Raw genomic sequence first — 21,951 nt, forward strand, 5'->3', positions numbered from 1 at the left:
TCCAATCTGATTTGGCAGAGTTTCTACAGCTGGATGCCCTTCCTAACGCCAACCACTCCGAGAGTGTAGTGGGTGCTTTTACGTGTCACCAGCACGAAGGCCAGTCAGGCGGTACTGGCAACGGCCACGCTCAAAATGGTGTATTTTACGTGCCACCCGCACAGGCACTGGCAACGATCTTGCTGGAATGTCTTTACACGTGCCACTGGCACAAGTGCTAGGAAGGCGATATAAAATATATATATATATATATCATCATCATCATCGTTTAATGTCCATTTTCCATGCTGGCATGGGCTGGATGGTTCGACTGAGGTCTGGAGAGCCAACGGCTGCACCAGGCTCCAATCTGATCTAGCAATGTTTCTACAGCTGCCTGCTCTTCCTAAGGCCCACCACTCCACGGAATGTACTGGGTACTTTTTATGTTGGCACCATCACCAGTGCAATTTACATGGTGCCACCACCTGAACATTTTACACGGTGCCACATCGAAGGTTCCAGTTTGATCCGATCAACGGAACAGCCTGCTCATGAAATTAACGTACAAGTGGCTGAGCACTCCATAGACACGTGTACCCTTAACGTAGTTCCCGGGGATATTCAGCGTGACACGGTGTGACAAGGCTGGCCCCTTTGAAATACAGGCACAACAGAAACAAGAAGTAAGAGTGAGAGAAAGTTGTGGTGAAAGAGTACAGCAGGGTTCGCCACCATCCCCTGCTGGAGCCTCATGGAACTTTAGGTGTTTTTGCTCAATAAACACTCACAACACCCGGTCTGGGAATCGAAACTGCGATCCTATGACCGCAAGTCCGCTGCCCTAACCAATGGGCCATTGCGCCTCCACAATAATAGTAATAAGAATAATGGTTTCAGATTTTGGCACAAGGCCAGCAAGTTTAGGGGAGGGGTAAGTTGATTACATCAACCCCAGTACATAACTGTTATATATTTCGTTGGCCCTGAATGGATGAAAGACAAAGTCGATCTTTGTAGAATTTGAACTCAACACAATGACAGATAAAATGCGATTAAGCGTTCCGCCTGGTGTGCCATCGATTCTGCCAGCTCATCACATTTTTGTTAAAAATAAATAATAATAATACTAATAATAATAATAATAATAATAATAATATATGATAATGCTTTCTGAGGGTCCATTTATATCTATCTTCATTCCTTTTCCTCTGGATCAATAAAAAAGAAAAGAAAAAAGGGAAAGGAATATTTCGGCATTTCATTCGATATCTGCAATAATAATATATTGGGTATATTAGATAAATATATATCAGGTAAGTATTGGGTGGATGGATGAATGGATGGTTGGATAGGTGTAGAGTTTAATTTACATCACTATATATTATCTTGTGCATGTGTGTGCGTGCATGCGTATGTGTGTGCGTGCATGCGTATGTGTGTGTGTGTCTCTCTCCTTCCTTCTCTCTGAGGAAGCTCAATACAATCTGTTTATCTGCTTTGCCGACTTAAAATAAATCAATAGAACACAGTGTTTCATATGGCCAAATGTCACAACGACACATGTTACAAATGCTTTTTTCTCTTCCCCTTGTTTCTCTTCCTTTTCTTCTTCTTCTTCTTCTTCTTCTCTGCAGATAATTATCACATGTTACGGTGTCTTGGAAGTTCGCAACGGCAAGAGGCATTATTATGTTACCTGTTTAATCCACACACCCGTGTGTATTACTGGTACTTGAACATTGGACTCTGATAACAGCTGGTGGTTCCCTGGCCCCTTTGACTTATTGCTCCACTCATCATTATTTGAACCAGCCACGTCTGGTTCAGATATTTTTCCTGTTTTACGTTCAAGGCGGTGCTGCAGCATGGCCACAATCTAATGACTGAAACAAATAAAAATGAACTGACCAGATCTGGTCTCTTACACCTACCTTACAATGTCATTGTAAAATATATACAATCACATCATCAAAATCTTGAAGCTATAAAATAATGCAGGATTAATTCAAAATGTGGAGGCGCAATGGTCCAGTGGTTAGGGCAGCGGACTCGCGGTCGTAGGATTGCAGTTTCGATTCCCAGACCGGGCATTGTGAGTGTTTATTGAGCGAAAGCACCTAAAGCCCCCACGAGGCTCCGGCAGGGGATGGTGGCGAACCCTGCTGTACTCTTTCACCACAACTTTCTCTCACTCTTTCTTCCTGTTTCTGTTGTACCTGTAATTCAAAGGGTCAGCCTTGTCACTCTGCATCATGCTGAATCTCCCCGAGTTTCTGCCAGCTCACCACCACACTGCCTTCTGCCAGCTCGCTGCACACTGCCTTCTGTGCATGCATGCTTATAGTTGGTACTGTTGTGGTCACATGATCGAAGTTTGAGCCTGATCGCACCAATTTTCTTTCTGGCTTTACAGTATAACCACTGCCGCTTCTCTAGCAATGTGCACCAAAGAAGAACAAAGAACAGTGATCCGATTTCTCTGGTTGAAAGGTATGTCAAGTGCTGAAATACAACGGAGGCCTTTAGTACAATATGGGGACAGTGCACTACCACGTAGAAGTGGGTATGAGTGGATCGAGAAGTTGGCCAGACAAGCGTGACACCCAGAGGGAGCAGGATGCATGTCAACCTCCATCACTGATGAGAAGATTCAGCAAGCTCAAGAGATGGTAATGGTGAACCGATTCACCATTACCATTTCTTGGATTGCTGCTCTTTGATTTTCTTTGGTGCACATTGCTAGTGGAGCAGCCATGCTTGCACTGTAAATATCTCTGCATCCAACTTATTACTTACCTCTGCATCCAAATCTGTCACACTATTTTCACTTTGTGCACTTATTCACACACCCACCTTTGCTCCTCTTCTGTCTCATATTCACTTCCTACCTGGACCTCACCTCTCTCTCTCTCTCTCACTTTCCAGGTGGGCAAGCCATGTCTCCCTCTTTGAGACACCTGCTCCTCTCCCTCTGTCATAGTTTCTTATTCTTCCAGTGCATACCCTACTCTGTTGAGGGGTCTTATTTTCTGGGTACTTGGCAACCTCACTGGTGCTGGTGCTACGTAAAAACCCCCTAGTATTTTCTGATAAGAGGGGTTAGCATAAAGAAGGGCATCCAAATGTTGAGACCCTGCCAAAACAGACACAGGACCTGATGGCGCCATCTGGTTTGTCTGTTCTTATCAAATTATCCAACCCATACCAGCATGGAAAAAAAAAAGGGATGTTAAATGATGATGATATTTCCAATGAGTTAACTTGGGATCCCTTGACAACAGTGTAACCTTCATTTAACTAAGGTATCTTCAACCATATGAGTAGCTGGTGGAGTACCCCTCGTTGAGTAATTACTACTTCTGAGGTTTTGCTACCTAGAAAACCTATGTAACATAGATTTTACCAGTTCCGTTCCCTATTTGGATTTTTGTTCATATACACAGCAACCCCAATTGCTAACATGTGAACCATGAAATAACTTTTTTCAGTTTATCGAACTTCGATATGGGAAACATTTACAACTTTCTGCATCAATAAACCGCTATTGTTCCCCGAAAGTTGCTTTTTATACATTCTGCAGACTGCTTGAAGCCTAATAACTCCCTACACCTGCATCCTTGGGTCTTACCTTTACATATCATTATATATATATATATATATATATGTACAGGGTGTGGCAGAAAGGTTGCCCTGGTTTCAAAGGTCAATCATTTGATATTGGGGCAATGTTTCTGCTGCACCGTGTGTATATCTATATATATAATATATATATATATATATATATATATATATATATATATATTCTTTTATTCTTTTACTTGTTTCAGTCATTTGACTGTGGCCATGGTGGAACACTGCCTTTAGCCAAACAAATCAACCCCAGGACTTATTCTTTGTAAGCCCGGTACTTATTCTATTGGTCTGTTTTGCCGAACCACTAAGTTATGGGGGATGTAAACACACCAGCATCGGTTGTCAGGCGATGGTGGGGAGACGTACACACAAATACATATATTTATATATATGACAGGCTTCTTTCAGTTTCTGTTTACTAAATCCACTCACAAGGCTTTGGTCAACCTGAGGCTATCGTGGAAGACACTTACCCAAAGCAGTGCTCCAGTATGGCCACGGTCCAGTGACTGAGAATAAGTAAAAGATAGAAGATAAAAAAAAAGAGTAATATAAGTGACTACTACGTTGTCCAATGTGATTCCAGCATATTTTAGAAAAAGTCGAGATTGATTTGGAAATATTGGACTGCTATTTCTAACAGGTCAAACAACCACAGCCAGGCCCTTCCCTTTTTGGCTTTTGATTTTGTGTAATAAAAGTTGCTACGTCTGCTGTCAGGAGGAGGAGGAGGTGGTAGTGAGAAGGAGTAGGAGAAAAATACATGAAACGCTGCTAATTGCTGAATTCATGTTGGTGGCGGCTGGAGGGGTGACAGAAGAGTTGTGATATACATTTCTGTTTTTTTTTAAATGGATTCTTCCACATTGAAAATAGAATCTCCACCCACATCACAACGATATTTTTGTTCCCCCGTTCTTTTTTTTTTTTATTTCTTTTCATTCAAATTCTTATTCATACATGTCCCACATTCCAATCCCTTCTTCCCTGGGCTTCCCCTTTTTACCCACAGTGCACTTTCCTCCTCTCTATTTCTTTCTTCCCCTCCCACTCTGCATCTTTTTTTAGTCGTCTGCTTGTCTGCCTGCCTGCCTCTTTATATATTTTTCTGTCCTGCATTTCTCCCTCCTTTGTTCTCCTGTTTATCCCTCTTTGATCTTCTCTCTGCCCTCTTGTCATCTCATTCTATTTCTTTCCTCCCTTTTGTCCTTTATCTTATACTTGTTTCACTCATTAAATCTGCTGCCATGCTGGAGCACCTCTCTAGAACTTGTATTTTTCAAGTCCCACATTCATTCTGTTAGTCTTTATGGTGTCAAGCAGTGGTTGGGAACAAAGGCACAGATATATATATTCTTTTACTTATTTCAGTCATTTGACTGTGGCCATGCTGGGGTACCGCCTTTTAGTCAAAGAAATTAAGCCCTGGACTTATTCTTTGTAACTTTCTAGGTGCAATCCCATGGTCATTCGTGACCGAAAGGGGTCACCCTTCATGATGGAGTTATGTTGGATTGTTGGTATGGCTGTTTTTGTATATGTGGAATAGTATTATAACACATACTTTTGATATATATATACATACATACACACACACATATATATATATATATACATATACATACACACACATACATACATACATATGTGCGTCTGTGTGTATACATGTGTTTATGAGTATATATATGTATACATATGTGTGTATATACAAATGTTTAGGTGCATGCATGAGTATATATATAAATATATATACTTCTGTATACATGTGTACAGGTGTATGACTATATAAGTGTGTGTGTGTGTGTGTGTGTGTGTTTTATTTGTTACCAATTTTTAATCTTTCTCTCTCTTTTTTTACTCTTACTATGCAGTTCTCTTCATCTCAGCTGTTTCCATGAAATGTCCAAAGACATCTACAAAGAGATCATAAGCAATTCCTGTCGCCACATCTGTAAGCTGAACTTGAACCACTGTTACTGGCTTCCGGCTCAAGTTGTTACCGAAATGGTGCTCAAGTGCCAGAAAGTCACCGACCTGCACCTGATCGAATGCAAACTCCGATCTCATCAACTCGTTCAGATTCTTGCAAAGAACCAACTGATCCGGGTATTTTCCTGCTCAATCGCCAGCATCACAGACATAACGGAACAAGTTATGCGGAACAAGGCGGCACAGAATACACTCTGGCACCTGAAGAAACTTTGTCTCCATTTCAAACAAGAGACTTGTAAGTTGGACTTGTCCGTTTCGGTGAATTTTGTTCACAACACTTCTTTATTTCATTACTGTGGTAATCTAGAGAGTTTACGCGTTCTGGGCACGCCACATAGGGGATTACCGAAAGACATGCTCAGTCCGCTCATTTTGAATGTAAATAACTTCCAGAGAATCAAAGAACTTGCAATAAACGATGCCGCCGATCCGGCCGCTCGGATTTTCTTCTTCGGAACTTTATTGGAATTATGTAAAGTAGACCTTCATCTGAAGACTCTGTTGAAGCCGATGGCAAACCTGACAACCAAGCCATATTTTGCAAATATTTTCAAAAACATGTCAGAGATGGAGAACTTGGATTTGTCTCGGTCTAACATCGAGGTTCCAATGGATATGATTAAATGGGAAGAAGCAGTCAATTTGCGACATTTGAACTTATTAGAGAACATCAAAATCAATAGTGAACAGTTGTCCACGTTAGCTGGTTTGTGTCCACACATTGTTAGCCTCAATCTTCAATACTGCATCTCATCTTTCCAAGCAGTATGTTACCATTTTCATTTTTGACTTTGTTTTTGTATGTTTCTATATGCAGATACACACACATACACACTCTACATAAGTGTGCATACACATACATTCATTATTGACATAAACTCACACTCATAATTTCTTAATTACATAAACACACTCATATGCACACACACGCTCACTCACTCCCACACACATTTATTTATATGTTCCCCTTGTTATTTGTATCTCTTGATTTGGTTTCTTGTGTACCACTAATTGTATTTAATTACACTGTAAACTAGATATTTTTTTTATGAGTTTATTGAGCACTCTCACAAACTGCTCTGCAAAATACAGCTAGTTGTATTTTGTGAAGTATCTTATTTGAGAGCTGTCTTATTCAAGAGTGCTTGTGCAGATCCATTTTTATGAATATATGTACACATACATACATGCACATATAAAAAATATAAACACACACACACACACACACACACACACACACACACACACACACACACACACACACACACACACACACACACACACACACACACACATACATCTGCATCATGTGTTTTGCTCATGTTCGTATATGTACATATAATTATTTATGGGATTTCAGAGATTTTTGACACCAAACTTCGTTTGTGGAGTTGTAAGTTCATAAGTTGAAATACATGTTCTTTCTGTGAATCATATGATGTCACAATGGTTTTTCTGTGAATCATGTGAAGTCACAAGTATGTGCTATGCATATTTATCTGTGTAGGTAGGGATTCCAACATAAGTTCATGGGAGTATGTGTCTTTAATGCATAACATACATATAATCAATATCCAGAAACTTGTCCAAGTTGGATTGATAGCAAAGTGGGTAGGGATTTATGCTTGAAATTTCAAAGTATGAACTGTTGCTTGTACATGCATGGGGAGAAGGTTTCCTCCCTAATATTCAAAACATTTTCTATTGATGTTATATTTAATTTTTCCATGATAGAGAATTTACTGTCCCGTCCCCTATATTTGGTTTCCTTTTCTATGATTCTCCAGTTTGTATGGGGCTGGGGTTTGTTCATGTTTCTCTCTTTCAGTGTTCATACAATTTGGATAAAGATTTGTTTCTTTTGTTTGGTCTTTGAATGAAGTCAAATGCTGTGTATATCTCTCCTTGAAGGTGTTTCCTGTCATTCCAGTGTAAGTTTTTGTTGCTGGCCTTGTGCACTGGTTCTTTTTTCTGGGACCTGTAGTTCAGGGGACAGTTGGTGGAGATCTACAATTACAGGATCTTTTGTAGGTGTTCCTAATGTTGTTATTCTCATTGTGATTGAAAAATCATCGATCCTCTGTTGGGGAGGCAACTATAGCTAACTTTAACCGTATTTCTATTGAAGATCTTGCAGTATTTATGTGAATGCAGGGAGTGAGTACCTACGATCTTCAGAAATTCTCTAGCTATATTTCTAGGCGCAGTCATGTTGTATGGAGGATTATCCATACAGCAAAGATACACACAGACACACACACTGATGATAGGCTTCTTCACAGTTTCCATCTCTCAGATTCATTCATAGGGCATTGTCTTTCTCTGGGCTATACTTGAAGACAATCGCCCAAGATGCTGCTCAGTGGGACTGAGCCATGCTTGAGCCTATAAATATTTTATGAATTTGTTTGTCAGCCTTGTGTAGTCCCCCCTACTTCCATTGCACAATTCTTCTTTGTATCATTCTAATTTTTAACTCCCCCCTATATTGCCAGCCCTCCCTCCCTTCCACTACATACTAACTGACTCATGTCACACACTGCTTCTCACACAAATTCTCTCCATCTCTTTCTCTCTCTTCTCCCCTCACCTCATTCTTTGCGATCACCACTTTTACTTCCTGTTTTTTTGTAGTCTTTATAATGGATTGATGTCAGTATAAAACTCTGTGTGTGTGTGTGTGTGTGTGTGTGTGTGTTTGCTGAACCACTGTGGTCAGACCTCCAAGCTTAAAGCGAGGGATCCAGGGATCCGATTGTATGGTCCGACTCCCACATTAAAATTACTAAGCACAAACAGGAAGACTGCCAGAATCTTGTTCAAAGATCAGTTTACGTAGCCACATGAAAGCATTCTGCCCTTCCTCTTCATCTTTGGACATGAAGGACTGGCTTCCTCCTCCTCCTCATCATATATATATACATAATATATACAGGCAGATATAAAGTAGTGTTGTGTCTTCATTAATTTATTTATTAAGCTAAGGTTATTTTAGGAATATTTGCCTGTGCATTCAATTAATGTAAACATACAATACAGCTGCAGTTGTAACAGAAATGTATGGTAGTCAATAAGGGCAAAAATATTGCTGACGATGACACTGCATAAATAAATAATATTATAAATATTCCCCATATTGCACACAGGTGCTGGCGTGGCTGTGTGGTAAGAAGCTGGGTGATTCCGGGTTCAGTCCCACTGCGTGGCACCTTGAGCAAGTGTCTCTTTGAGCTGACCAAAGCCTTGTGAGTGGATCTGGTAGATGGAAACTGAAAGAAGCCTGTCGTGTATATGTGTGTGTATGTGTGTGTCATTGTGTTTGTATTTGTACCCCACCATTGCTTGACAACCATGATGATGATGACTGTCATAAGTAGGGTCTTGCATTTCTAATCTTCCAAACGTATCTGGTTATGGGGAAATATTATCTTGCATGGCAACAGGTGGGCGTTGGCAACAGGAAGAGCATCCAGGCGTAGGAAATAAGTGTCGATAAATTCTGTCTGACTCATGTGACCATGGAAAAGTAGACATTAAAGCGACGATGATGATGATGATGATATACACCTCTGTATTTTTGTGTGTTTCTATATGTGTATGTATATGCGTGTGTGTGTGTGTGTGTGTGTGCTTGTATATGTGTTTCTTTGTCTGTGTGCATCTGTGTGTATATATATATAAATATATATATATATATATATATATATATATATATATGTATAATTATGTATAATTATGTGTGCATACATATGCATTTGTATGTATATCATCATCATCATCATCATCATCATCGTTTAACGTCCGCCTTCCATGCTAGCATGGGTGTGTGAATCAATGTGTGTGTGTGTGTGGATATATATGCATTTCTATGTATGTGTGTATATCTACATGAGTTGTGTGTATTTGTATGTCTATATATGTGTGTGTGTATATGTGTGTGTGTGTGTGTATATATATATATATATATATATATATATATCTTGTTTTGCACGTATGTGTTCACCTGTGTGTGTGTGTGTGTATGTATGTACGTATACGGAATGTGTTGTGTGTGTTGAATGTGTTTTCGTGTGTGCGTGCGCGCAAGTGTATATATATATTTCCATATATATTTTTGAACAAGAATTGATTTTGTTTTTTCCTTATTCTTTCTCCCCTGTGACTTTAATTTCCAAACTATTTGTGACATTCCAAGAGAAATGTCTCTATTAATAAACCAGTTAAGACTGGTGTTGATGACTACAAAAACCAGTTTAAACCAGTGTAGTTTTACATTACAAAACTAGTGTGAACTGGTATTGTTGACTATAAAACTGGCTTAAAACACTTTCAATCTTTAAATTCTTTCGTCACCAATTTTCTCCACAACTAATGAATATTTACAATTAATTCTTTTAGATGTGCATTCACCACTACTACTACTACTTCTAGTTCTTCTTAATCTTCTTAGCCTCCTCTTTTTCTTCTTTTCCCTTTCCTTCTTCGTTGCTGTCTTCTTTTCTTTTATCTCTTTTTCCTTTTCCTTTTTCCTTTTCGCGTCCTTTTTCTTTCTTTTTTTTCATTTTTTTCATTTTCATCTTTTCCACCTCCTTCTTCTGTGCCTTCTCCTTTTTTTCTTCTCGTTCTCTTTCTCCTCCTCCTCCTCCTCCTCCCCTTCCTCTTTTTCTTTGCCTCGCCTTTTTTTCCTGTTTGTCTATCTACCCCTCCTCCGCCTCCTCTCACTAAACATAACAACACCACCAACAACTAAAGCTAAACACTCTCCATTATTCACCGAAATCTTCCGTTGTCCAGACGTGATTCTTTTGTTGTGATGGACCTACGTCTTTGATTAGGTTTCTTTGAAGAACAACTGTCTTGATAATTAAATCTTTATTAACTAACGATATATCTCAAAGCAAGTGCCTCCATAAACGATAGCCTCTCATACGGTGCTTATCAAACTTTCTTTTAATTATGGTCCCCTTTTCTTTCACAAATACATTTTCAGTTCCCACTTCCGTTGCTATGATTGAAAACCCTACTCCCATCCATGGTTCAGTCCCACTGCATGGCACCTGGGACGTGTGTGTTTTCTGGGGCCACTGGTCAATCAGTTCCTTGTGAGTCAATTTGTTAATCAATTGAGTGTAGAATGTTATCCCAGATCAGTGATCAGCAAATTGGTGAATAAACAAAGCTACATGTAATATCTCCAGGAATAATCTAATGACTGTGGATGGCAAAAGTGGTGGGGTGTTGATAAACAAAGTACCAGTCATGTACTGGGGTTGTTTTAATTGACTTACCGCTTCCTTTAGAATTGCTGGCCTTGTGCTTCAATTAAAAACCATTATTGCTATTAAGATGGCAGTTTGCCTTAACATGGCGGACAAAATGCCTGGTTGTATATTGTCCATCTTTACGTTCTGAGTTCAAATTCCACTGAGGTCGACTTTGCTTTTCATCCTTTCGAGGTTGATGAAATAAGTGCCAGTTGTGCACAGGGGTGGGGGTTGTTGTGGTGGTGGTGGTGGTGGTGGTGGAGTCGATGTAATCAACTTAATCCCTCCTCCCAAATTTCAGGCCTTGTGCCTATAATAGGAATGTTATGATGGCAAACTGACTGAACCAGTTAAAGCATCTGAACAGAGCTGTGGAGTCGAAACAAAGAACTTCCACTCCGACTCCTCTATGGAATTAAATGATTGTCGTCTATTTTATCGCCTCCAACTCCAATTACCCCTTAATTGGTTCTGGGTCTGACTCTGCAGCCCTACATCTGACAAAGTGCTTAGTCTCATTACATCTGGCACTTTACCTCCTGAGTTCAAATCCTACCAAAGTCAGCTTTACCTTTCATTCTTCTAGGGTCGTTAAAATAAGATACTGGTCAAGAATTAGAGGTTGATGTAATCGAATAATCCCCTCCTACAAATTTCAGTCCTTGGCCCTTTGAAAGAAGGGATTATAAACACAGCTAGCTGCCAGAAGTGTTAGAGCATTGCAAAGAATTACTTTGCAGTATTCGCTTCAACTCGTTACGTTCTGAGTTCAAATTCTGCCGAGGTTGACTTTGCCGTTCGTCCTTTTGGGGTCGGTAAATTAAGTACCAGTGAAACACTGGGGTTGATGTAAATGACTAGTCCCCTCCCCCAAATTTCAGGCCTTGTGTCTTTAGTAGAAAGGATTGCTGTTATTGTTAAGATGCTTCAGATAATATTTAAGGGCATTTTTTCTGGCTTTTTGTTCTGAGTTCAAATTCCACCAAGATCAACTTCACCTTTCATCCTTTTGAGGTTGATAAAACAATTAGCAGATGAGAATTGGGGTCAATGTAATCAACAATCCTCTGCTCCCGTCCCCAAATTTCTGGCCTTGTGCCTATAGCAGAAAGAACTATCATTATTATTATGATGATGATGATGATGAATGGGGTTGTGGATTAGAAGAATTGTTGTTTTGCAGTATTTGTTCTTTCTTTTTACATTCTTGGTTCAAATCCCACCGAAGTTAACTGTGCTTTTAATCCCTCACAAGTTGATAAAGATAAAATACCAGTCATATACTGGGGGAGGGGGGGGGGGGCTCAGTATAAAAACACTATTGTGTCACTACTTGCGCCACAAGACCTGATTTCTCTTCATCCGTAATTGATTATGAGCTAACGAGAGAGAGAGCTCGTATGTGGTTGGTTTATCTGCTAGAAACAGCAGCCAGATCTCCCTCGAATCACTCTGCGCCGTGAAGGACACACTGGATGTGTGCCCCTAGGTAAACTATGCCTTCCTCTCTCTCCCTGCATGGAAGGAAAATAAACATTGGAAAAGTACTGGATGGTCACAGCTGGAGTGTCTCTGATCATGTATTTGCTTCAGCGGGCGTGGGGGGAGGGGGGGTCACCTGTAACTATAAGATAACTACTTCTTCATTATCATCATGATAGTTAACGATAATTATTGGCATTGTCATCATCTCTATTGATATCGTCATTACCACCACTACCACTTCCGTCATCACTGCCATCATCACCATCACTACTGTCATCACCATTATCGTCATCATCATCATCATCGTTGTTGTTGTCGTCGTCGTCGTCATCACCACTACATCATCATTGTCGTCATCATTGTGCATACACCCACCACCGCTCCTAATCGTCATCACCACCACCACCATCACCGCTATCATTGTTGTCACTAGCATCATCATTTTTGTCGTCATCGTTCATCATCTTTGGTGTCATCATCGTTATCACGCATACACCCACCATCATCATCATCATCACCATCATCATCATCATCATCATCATCATCATCATCATCATCATCATCATAGTGATAGATGTCAGATGTCCCTAAACGACCAACAAATGATTTTTATCTCTAAACATTATTATTTAAATGTAATCCTGCTTATTATCGCAGACAAATGTAACACTGTGCATGTGCGTGTGCATGTGAGTGCGTGTGTGTGTCTGTGTGTGTGTGTGTGTGTGTGTGTGTCCCTCGCACCCCTCCCTGCCATCTCTGTTTTCTAATCTCTAAGTGTCTTTGTATTCCACTGAGATCTCCGTAGCTTGGTGCAGTTACGGAAAAAATCAATAGAATTATGTTCAGACTGCTATGACTCACGCATGCACACACACACACACACACACACACACACACACACACACACACTGATACGTACAAAAACACATAAGTGACATGTGCAGAATCACACATTTGTCTAGCACACATACACACACATACATCAATACATACATACACACTTCTTAAATGTGCACTGTCACATGCATACACATATTGATACATATACACACACACACATCTGTACGTGTATGTATATACACACACACACACTCACGTGCACACACGTGTCTATATATGTATATATATATATAACAGAGAAAGAGAGTGTGAGATGCATGCACACACACACACACACTCACATACACTAATATGCAATAGGCTTCTTTCAGTTTTCATTTTCTAAATCCACTCACAAGGCTTTGGTTGTCCTGGGGCTGCAGAAGATATTTATTTACCAACGGTGCCAAGCCATGAGATTGAATACAAAACTCTAGGGTTACTGACACCTTCACACACACACACACACACACACACACACACACACACACACACACACACACACACACACACACACACACACACACACACACACACACACAGCATGTGCATACATACATGTACCTGTACACGTGCACATTACTGATATAGTTTACAGCTGTCTTTGCAAGCATGTTCTGTGCTTTTTGCTTATTGTTTTTGCTGCGTTGGAGCCTTAAGCAGATGTAAACACCATCTAAGCACTTTCACCTTTGACCCAGTGAAACATCGAGTATGTGGCAACTGGAGGGTGGGGGAGATAGGGATGGAATTACATGAAATGAACTTTAGGGTAAGTCAAAATATTTTGTGACATATATTCTAACTTTTAAAGGCAAATTCACTGCTGTTTATTTAAAAGGTGTAACTAAAAAAAAAGGCCTTTTTTGCTCAGTAACGGACTCCTGGATGTGTTTCTGGCTCCTTAACCTTCTTCAGTAGAAGATACCAAAGAGAGACAACTGTGAGCAGATTCTAAAGCCATAGCTTTATTTTGGCACAGTCAATGTCATTGACTGATTGTACTTGCAGACCACTTAGAATAGATACAGCATCATTGGTGCCAAGCAGTGATGAAGAGCGAACAAAGATAAAAGAAATTTGTGTGTATCTTTTGTTAAATATGTCACAAAATGTTGTAAACATTAATGAGAGGATCGAAGAAGAAAATGTCAGGGCTTCCTGAAGGATGTCCCTTGTAATATTTGCTTAACCCTGAGTTACAGATACTCTCTTCATCAGGGATTGGTTTGTTGGTTAACTCAGTAAGGAACAAGGAAGACATGGAGAAAATATTGTTGTTGAGCAATTATCCTCTACAGGTGCAAGCGTGGCTGTGTGGTAAGTAGCTGGCTTACCAACCACATGGTTCCAGGTTCAGTCCCACTGTGTGGCACTTTGGCCAAGTGTCTTCTACTATAGCCTCCGGCTGGCCAAAGCCTTGTGAGTGGTTTTGGTAGACGGAAACTGAAAGAAGCCCATCGTATATATATATATATATATAGATATAGGGCAGGGAATCGTTTTTTGTTCTGTGTGTGCCATAAATATCGCCATCCGTTAGAGAAAAAATTTGTAGTTTGGAATCAGTAGTTCTTTGACTGCTATTTCTAAATTCTCAGTATGTTGGAGAAGCAACTCGTGCTAATCCCTGTATATTTATGATTATATATATATATATATATATATATATATATATATATATATGTTTGTGTGTCTGTTTGTCCCCTCCCACCATTGCTTGACAACCGATGCAGGTGTGTTTACGTCCCCGTATCCTAGCGGTTCGGCAGAAAGAAACCGATAGAATAAGTACTAGGCTTACAAAGAATAAGTCCTGGTGTCGATTTGAGTTGACTAAAGGCAGTGCTCCAGCATGGCCACATTCAAATGACTGAAACATGAAAGAATACCAATATATGTCAGTGCTTGTGTGCCTACTGTGTGTGTGGATGCAGACATTTATGTACCTGTGTGTGTATTTGTATACATGTCAGGGAGTGGATGTACATGTGTATTAGTGTGTGTGTGTGTATGTGTACGTTTATATGAGTCTGTATGTACATATATATATATATATATATATGGGTGGGGGATGTATATGTTTATTAGTGTGTGTGTGTGTGTTAGCACATTTGAGTGTGTGTATACATAACTGTCAGTGAATATGTCTATGTGGGGGTGTGTCTCTCTTTCTCTCTCTGTGGGGGAGATGCACAGAGATATAAGTGTCAGTGACTGTGTGTGTGTCTGTATGTATCTCTCTCTCTCTCTCTCTCTCCCAAACACTCACACAATTATACATGTATGCACACACACACACACACACACACACACACACACACACACACACACACACACACACGCACTCTCTCATTATGCTGGTGTCCCTTCCCTCTGCCCCCTTGCAGCTGACTGACTGAGTTAACAATAGGGTGTTGATTAGCTGATGATGGCGATGGTGTGGGAACAATGGGTGTGTCATGTTGATGACAAAGCTGGTGGTGGCGGCGGCGGGGGGGGGGGGGGAAAGATACTGGTGGGGGTGGTGGGAGCAGGTTGTAGCTAAGGATATTGTTAGTGGTGCTTGTGGTGGCAGCGAAGATTGTGAGGTGGTGGTGGGGGGTGCGTTGGGGGGGGGGGGGAGAACGTACAGGGAGTTTCCTGATGTAGAAGGAATCTATGACTTGACCTAACTACCAGATATAAACAACACAGCCATTGTATATATATGTGTGTATATGTGTGTGTGTGTGCTCATGTGATTAAAACAAGATGTGGTAGACTTGTACAGTGTTCCCACTCACTCACTCTCTCTCTCTCTCTCTCTCTGTCTTCTCCAGGGGCAGGGAGGTATGGGATGGGGTGAGTGGGGGCACTGAACTTGTCAGAAATTGCTAGAAAGTCTCTAACCTGGTTGTTGCCTCGCCAGTTGGAAATAGCAGCTAAGTCTTCTTCCTTAAAGGAAAAAGAAAGAAAAAAAAGGAAGGATTTTTTTTTTTGGATAATATATTTCGAAATGTGCTATTTTTGATTAAAAGACCAGGGTAGATGGGTGGGTGAAGACTTGGATCATAGGTCAACTGGATCCAGACTGACCTGGGGTTAAATAACGACAGTCATCACTCTCTCTTTCTCCCCCCTCTCCTTCTCACCCCTCTCTTTTTTCTTTCTAAAAAAAAAAAACCCACCAGGGAGTGTTTTGGAGTCAAAAAGGAGAACTTCTTCATTGCCGCTGAAGTTCCTAGAAATAGCAGCCATACCCCCTCTCCGCCATTCACACTCTATCTTAAAATACAAAAGACAACAAACAATATTGTCATGGTCGACATCATCATCCTCATCGTTTTAACAACCTCTTTTTCTATGCTTGCAAATATCAGACATAATTATGTTGAGCAAGATATTCTACAGCTGCGTAATGCTCTTCCAGTTGCCAACCTTCACCTATTTCCAAATAAGGTCATATTTCCCCACGATCAGACATGTTTTTATGGAATGATTGGAAACGAAGGGCACCATTTATATCATCATCATCATCATCATCATTTAACGTCCTCCTTTCATGTTGCCATGGATCGGGTGGTTCGACAAGAGCTGGTAAGTCATAAAGCTGCTCTGGCATAGTTTCTATAAGCTGGCCGTTGCCAGTACCCGCCCGACTGGCCCTCGTGCCGGTGGCACGTAAAAAGCACCCACTACACTCTCGGAGTGGTTGGCGTTAGGAAGGGCATCCAGCTGTAGAAACACTGCCAGATCAGATTGGAACCTGGTGCAGCCCATCTGGTTTCACCTGTCCACAGTCAAATCGTCCAACCCATGCTAGCATGGAAAGCAGACGTTAAACGATGATGATGATGATTTGTTTTTGTTTTTTTATTTTCTAATTTTCACTTTTCTGTTTTCTTTTTTATTTTATCCAAGCTGTAACATCGTAATTAATTATCTAATTTTCCTTCGTTACAGGGCAAAAATAATTATCCATTACAAGAAGATTTGAAAGGTTTACAAGCATTAATCTCTTCCTGTCGGCATTTGACACACTTAAATTTGAGCGGCATCCACTCCCATTATCTTCGTCACAATGAAACCACCATTTGTGATGCCCTTGCTGAGCTCCCTGGTAAGAGTTATCTCCTCTTATATTGCCTCTATGTCTCTCAGAGTTGTCTTCTCTTCTCCTGTCCTTGCGTTTCTCTTCCATAAATCGGTTTTTATTCTTCATCTGTTCATGGTATCTTATCTTTTTTGCTTGTTTCAGTCATTAGACTGCGGCCATGCTGGGGTACTACCTCGAAGAATTTCTAGCTGAATAAATCAACCCCAGTACTTATTCTATTGGTCTCTTTTTGCCAAACTGCTAAGTACACCAACAATGGCGGGAAGCGGGGGGGGGGGACAAACACACAAACACTCACACGACGATTAGATTTTGAGATCGATCCGGTACCGGACAAGGGATTCTGGATTATTTTTCCTGTTTTTTTTACTTAACTTTTGAGAGCGGTCGAGTTTATTTTTAGTATTCTCGTTTGTGAGAGCAGTCGAGTTTATTTCAGATATTCACATTTTAAAAATCATCTCCGGCTAATCGTTGAGAGGACGTTGGTGTTGGCCTTGGCAGAAGTTTGCCCTCTCTACGTGCTCTTATTATTATTATTACCATTTAGATGGTAAATAAAGCAGCACACTGGCAGAATCATTACTATGCAAGGCAAAAAAATAAAATGCTTAGTAGCATTTCTGCTGGTTTTACATTCTGAGTTCAAATGCTGGTGAGGTCAGCATTGCCATTCATCTTTTCGGGGTCGATAAAATAAATACTGGTTGAGCACTCCTCCTCCCTAAAATTGCTGGCCTTGTGCCAAAATTTGAAACCAATAATGAAATGTCCCCTTTTTTTCTCTTTGCTTAGGTTTGAAGTCCCTGGCCCTTTCATCCTGTGCTGTTGTCCATAAACATTCTGATACCAGAGAACATACGTTCAATATCAAATTAGATGAAGTACCGGCCAAGAAACGCCGCATGTCTTGGATGGAAGCAAATAGTCCCTTCGTAAGTGGTCTTTGTCCTTATCATTGTATGTAAAACTCTCTTAGGGGACTGAGAAAACCCGCTAATTAATTTGATGGCAGGTCAAGTCCAGTGCAGGGACGTGTGTAATTGCAGCCTGTCACTGCGTCCACTGTTTGTTGGTATTTGTTCTGGTCATCTTAGATAACCCTCTCAACAGTATCCCAGTTGGTCCCCGTTTCTGCAAGATAACTTCCTCATCTACTGTGACCCCGAGGCATTTGGCTGACCAACTGGAGCCATCACTCAAGCTGGGTCCTCAGAGAACAGAACACGGTACACCGGGTTTAACTTGGAAACTCAAGCAACATGCTCAAAGAGTCTCAGTTGAGGCTCCCAAATCATATAAGTGACAGGATGCATTCCAGTTTTTGAGTAAAGTTGTTGATTGAATATGAAATCTGACCAGTAGAAACCCAGTGATGCTCGTTTACAACTACCATATGATGTCATGGCCAGGAGACATCACACACACATGTATATACAATGGGCTTCTTTCAGTTTCTGTCTACCAAATCTACTTAGAAGGCTTTGATCAACCTTGGGCTGTAGCAGTAGACACTTACCCAAGGTGCTGCACAGTGGGACTGAACCCAAGACCATATGCTTAGGAAGCCAGCTTCTTAACCACACAGCAATGCCTGAACCTAAACAGCAAGTCAACCACAATGAAACTCGAACTTGCAGTCTTCTGGTTCAAAGATAGAGGCCTTATCTATTAGGATATTTATTTTTTTATTCAATTATGCATTTCAGCTGAAAAGCTATGGCCATGCTAGGGCACCACCAGTAAATAAATGGTGTCAGGAATCAAACCTTAGGCCACCTGGGTGAAAGCCAGGAATCCTTATAATTTTTCCCCCTCTTTCTTTTGCAGTCAGAGCTTTCCTCTGATGTGAACCTCTACTCTACCGATTCTCTGTCATCTGGGGCAACAACCAACTCCAGCTGCCAAGATTTGGAAACTTTGGTTAAAGGATGCCCCAACATGGAACATTTTGAACTCATCACACCCAACTTCTATTCAGTTTTCCATAAAGTTCTTGGAATGTGTACGAGGGAACAGAATTTTTATGCTTGGTATGTATTGTCTTTTTATATTTCTGTTTTAAAATATTTTAACCTTTTTTGTTATCATATTTCTGTCGAAATACACTGCTTTGTTTCAAATAATTTTGGGAATATTGAAGAATTTAGAAAAATAACTTTGACATTATTAAAGCCTTCATTACCATATTTCTGTTGAAATACACTGCTTTTGTTTTGATTAATTTTGAAAATAATGAAGACTTCAGTCAAATAACTGTCATTGTTAAATTGGTGTTTGGAACACAAATTAACAATTTTAATGGAGGGCTTTGTTTAAAATCTCTGTAACCCTTTCGTTACCATATATCTGTTGAAATGCACTGCCTGTGATTCAATTAAGTTTGGTAATCTTTCATCTTTTACTTGTTTCAGTCATTCTTGACTGTGGCCATGCTGGGGCACCATCTTGAAGGGTTTTAGTCGAATAAATCGACCCCAGGACTTATTTGTTTAAGCCTTATTCTATCGGCTTCTTTTGCTGAACCACTAAGTTATGGGGATGTAAACACACCAACACTGGTCATTGAGCAGTGATAGGGGACAGACACAAAGACACATGCACACACACACACATGATGGACTTCTTTCAGTTTCCGTCTCCCAAATCCACTCACAAGTCATTGATTGGCCTCAAGCTATAGTAGAAGACACTTGCCCAAGGTGCCACGCAGTGGGACTGAACCCAGAACCATAATGCTAAGCAGATGTTTGAGACATAAAATTAATGCAAAATTTTGAAGGGAAGTTTTACTTCAGATCCCCTTAAAACTGGAAGTTTGTAGTATAGAATCAGGGGCTGTCTCAGGTGGATTGATATCGAAAGGGTTCAACCCTTGGTTGAGGCTGTTGACCAAGAGGGGCACCTCATTCTTTGAATGTCTTGTGAGGACATATATACATGATCAGTCAACTTTCAGGAACCAAATTCCTTCTGGATGGTCATAACTGGAATATGAACATGTCTGTTAATAGGCCTACTGGATCATAGCTGGCATGATAGCCACTACATGGTCTTTTGACCTGCTAGAAATAGCCACCATACTATTAAACCACACTGTCCAACCCATGCACGTATGGGAAAGTGGACGTTGAACGATGATGATAATGATTAAACCCATGTCTATATATAATATTATACGAGTACCTCCCTTTGTTGTTATACGAGTACCCTTTTGTTGTCTACAAGTACCTTTCCATTGCTACATGAGTACCCTTCTATTATATCTTCAGTGAACCCTCCCGCCAGTTACACGAAAGTCAGTTAACGTGGATTGGTCACTGGAAAAATCTTCGTTATCTTCAATTAACTGGAATTCCAGGTTCGTTAAATTTCTGTTCCACTGGTTTTTGTCTTATTCTTCATTTTCACCAGAAAATTTTTGTTCTTTAAATGGTAGGTGGTCAGTTTATTCCATGTTTTCAGTGGGATGTGGTCAGTTATATTCATTTTCCTTTTATGTGGGGAATCAGTTGATTCCATATTTTTCATGAGAGTTGGTCAGTAAAAGGCAGCAGGAACTAAACTGAGTCTTATCTCAACAAGACTCAGCTTAGCTTCTGCTGTCATGATGAAGCTAAACACCATATGGAAAAACAGTTTCATTAGTTTTCCAGCAAGAATCAGAGTATACGAGTCTCTGGTGACTTCGATTGTGAGAGTTGGACTCTTACAGCTGACTAGGAGCAGAGAATCCAGCCATTTGAACACAAGTGCTTCAGAAGGCTACTACACATCTCAACCACAGAGCACGAAACAAACAGCTTTTTCAGGCACCAAGTCACCAAATACTCTGGCTGAGTGGAACCACTCCTTGTGTTAGTGAAAAGACAAAAGCTTGTATAGCAGAGTCACATCTTCTGCCTCAACTCCTTGTCAAAAACCATTTTTTTTTTTGTTTTTTCTTCTTTCAGAAATTCGTCTTGGAACCAGCCTGGTCTCTATTTGTAAACACTGCATCCACTTAGAAAGACTTCATCTGGCTCAGCTAGGTTTACCTGGTCACATTACATACCATTCTAACCTATGTAAAGCATTAACCCATTGCAAACAGCTGAAAGATTTCAGGTAAAATTCATTGCAGGTTAAAATGATGATGGTCTTTGTGTGTGTGTGTGTGTGTGTGTGTGTGTGTGGAATATATAAAACCATAATGTCAGGAGGTATGAGGAGTGAATATATATTTATTTAACCATGTGACTTCCATGGGGTTACAGCTGTTTCGCAACCTTCTTCATGTAGTGTTGATTTCAGTATGGAAGATATTATTTATACATGTTTGCATTAATATGTATGAATGGTTGAATAAATATACACTCACCTCTCATACCTCCTAACGTTACTCATATATATGAAACATAGTGTGTGTGTGTGTTTATGTGTATATATATATATATATATATATACACGCATGGGTGTCTGTGTTTATATATATATATATATGCATAGGTATTTGTTTATATATATATGCATGTGTATATATTTGTGTTTCTATATATAATATACATACATACAGGCACATGTATAATGTGTATATGTGTATATATATATATAAACGTGTTTTTGTATATATAT

At 40.1% G+C, this 21,951-nt stretch overlaps 1 protein-coding gene across 1 annotated transcript in view; it reads left to right on the forward strand.

The window, feature by feature from the left end:
- LOC106870985 (F-box/LRR-repeat protein 18) overlaps positions 1-21,951 on the forward strand; it is a 35,186-nt gene that overhangs the window by 8,394 nt on the left and 4,841 nt on the right. The window contains exons 2-7 of the mRNA XM_089343489.1: positions 5,487-6,372; positions 17,184-17,340; positions 18,133-18,272; positions 19,168-19,370; positions 20,610-20,698; positions 21,291-21,444. Of these exons, the coding sequence (XP_089199615.1) occupies positions 5,487-6,372; positions 17,184-17,340; positions 18,133-18,272; positions 19,168-19,370; positions 20,610-20,698; positions 21,291-21,444 (1,629 nt within the window). The remainder of the gene's footprint in view (positions 1-5,486; positions 6,373-17,183; positions 17,341-18,132; positions 18,273-19,167; positions 19,371-20,609; positions 20,699-21,290; positions 21,445-21,951) is intronic.

This window comes from Octopus bimaculoides, chromosome 27 (genome assembly GCF_046866305.1).
Source record: "Octopus bimaculoides isolate indiv1 chromosome 27, ASM4686630v1, whole genome shotgun sequence".
Taxonomy (NCBI): Eukaryota; Metazoa; Mollusca; class Cephalopoda; order Octopoda; family Octopodidae; genus Octopus; species Octopus bimaculoides.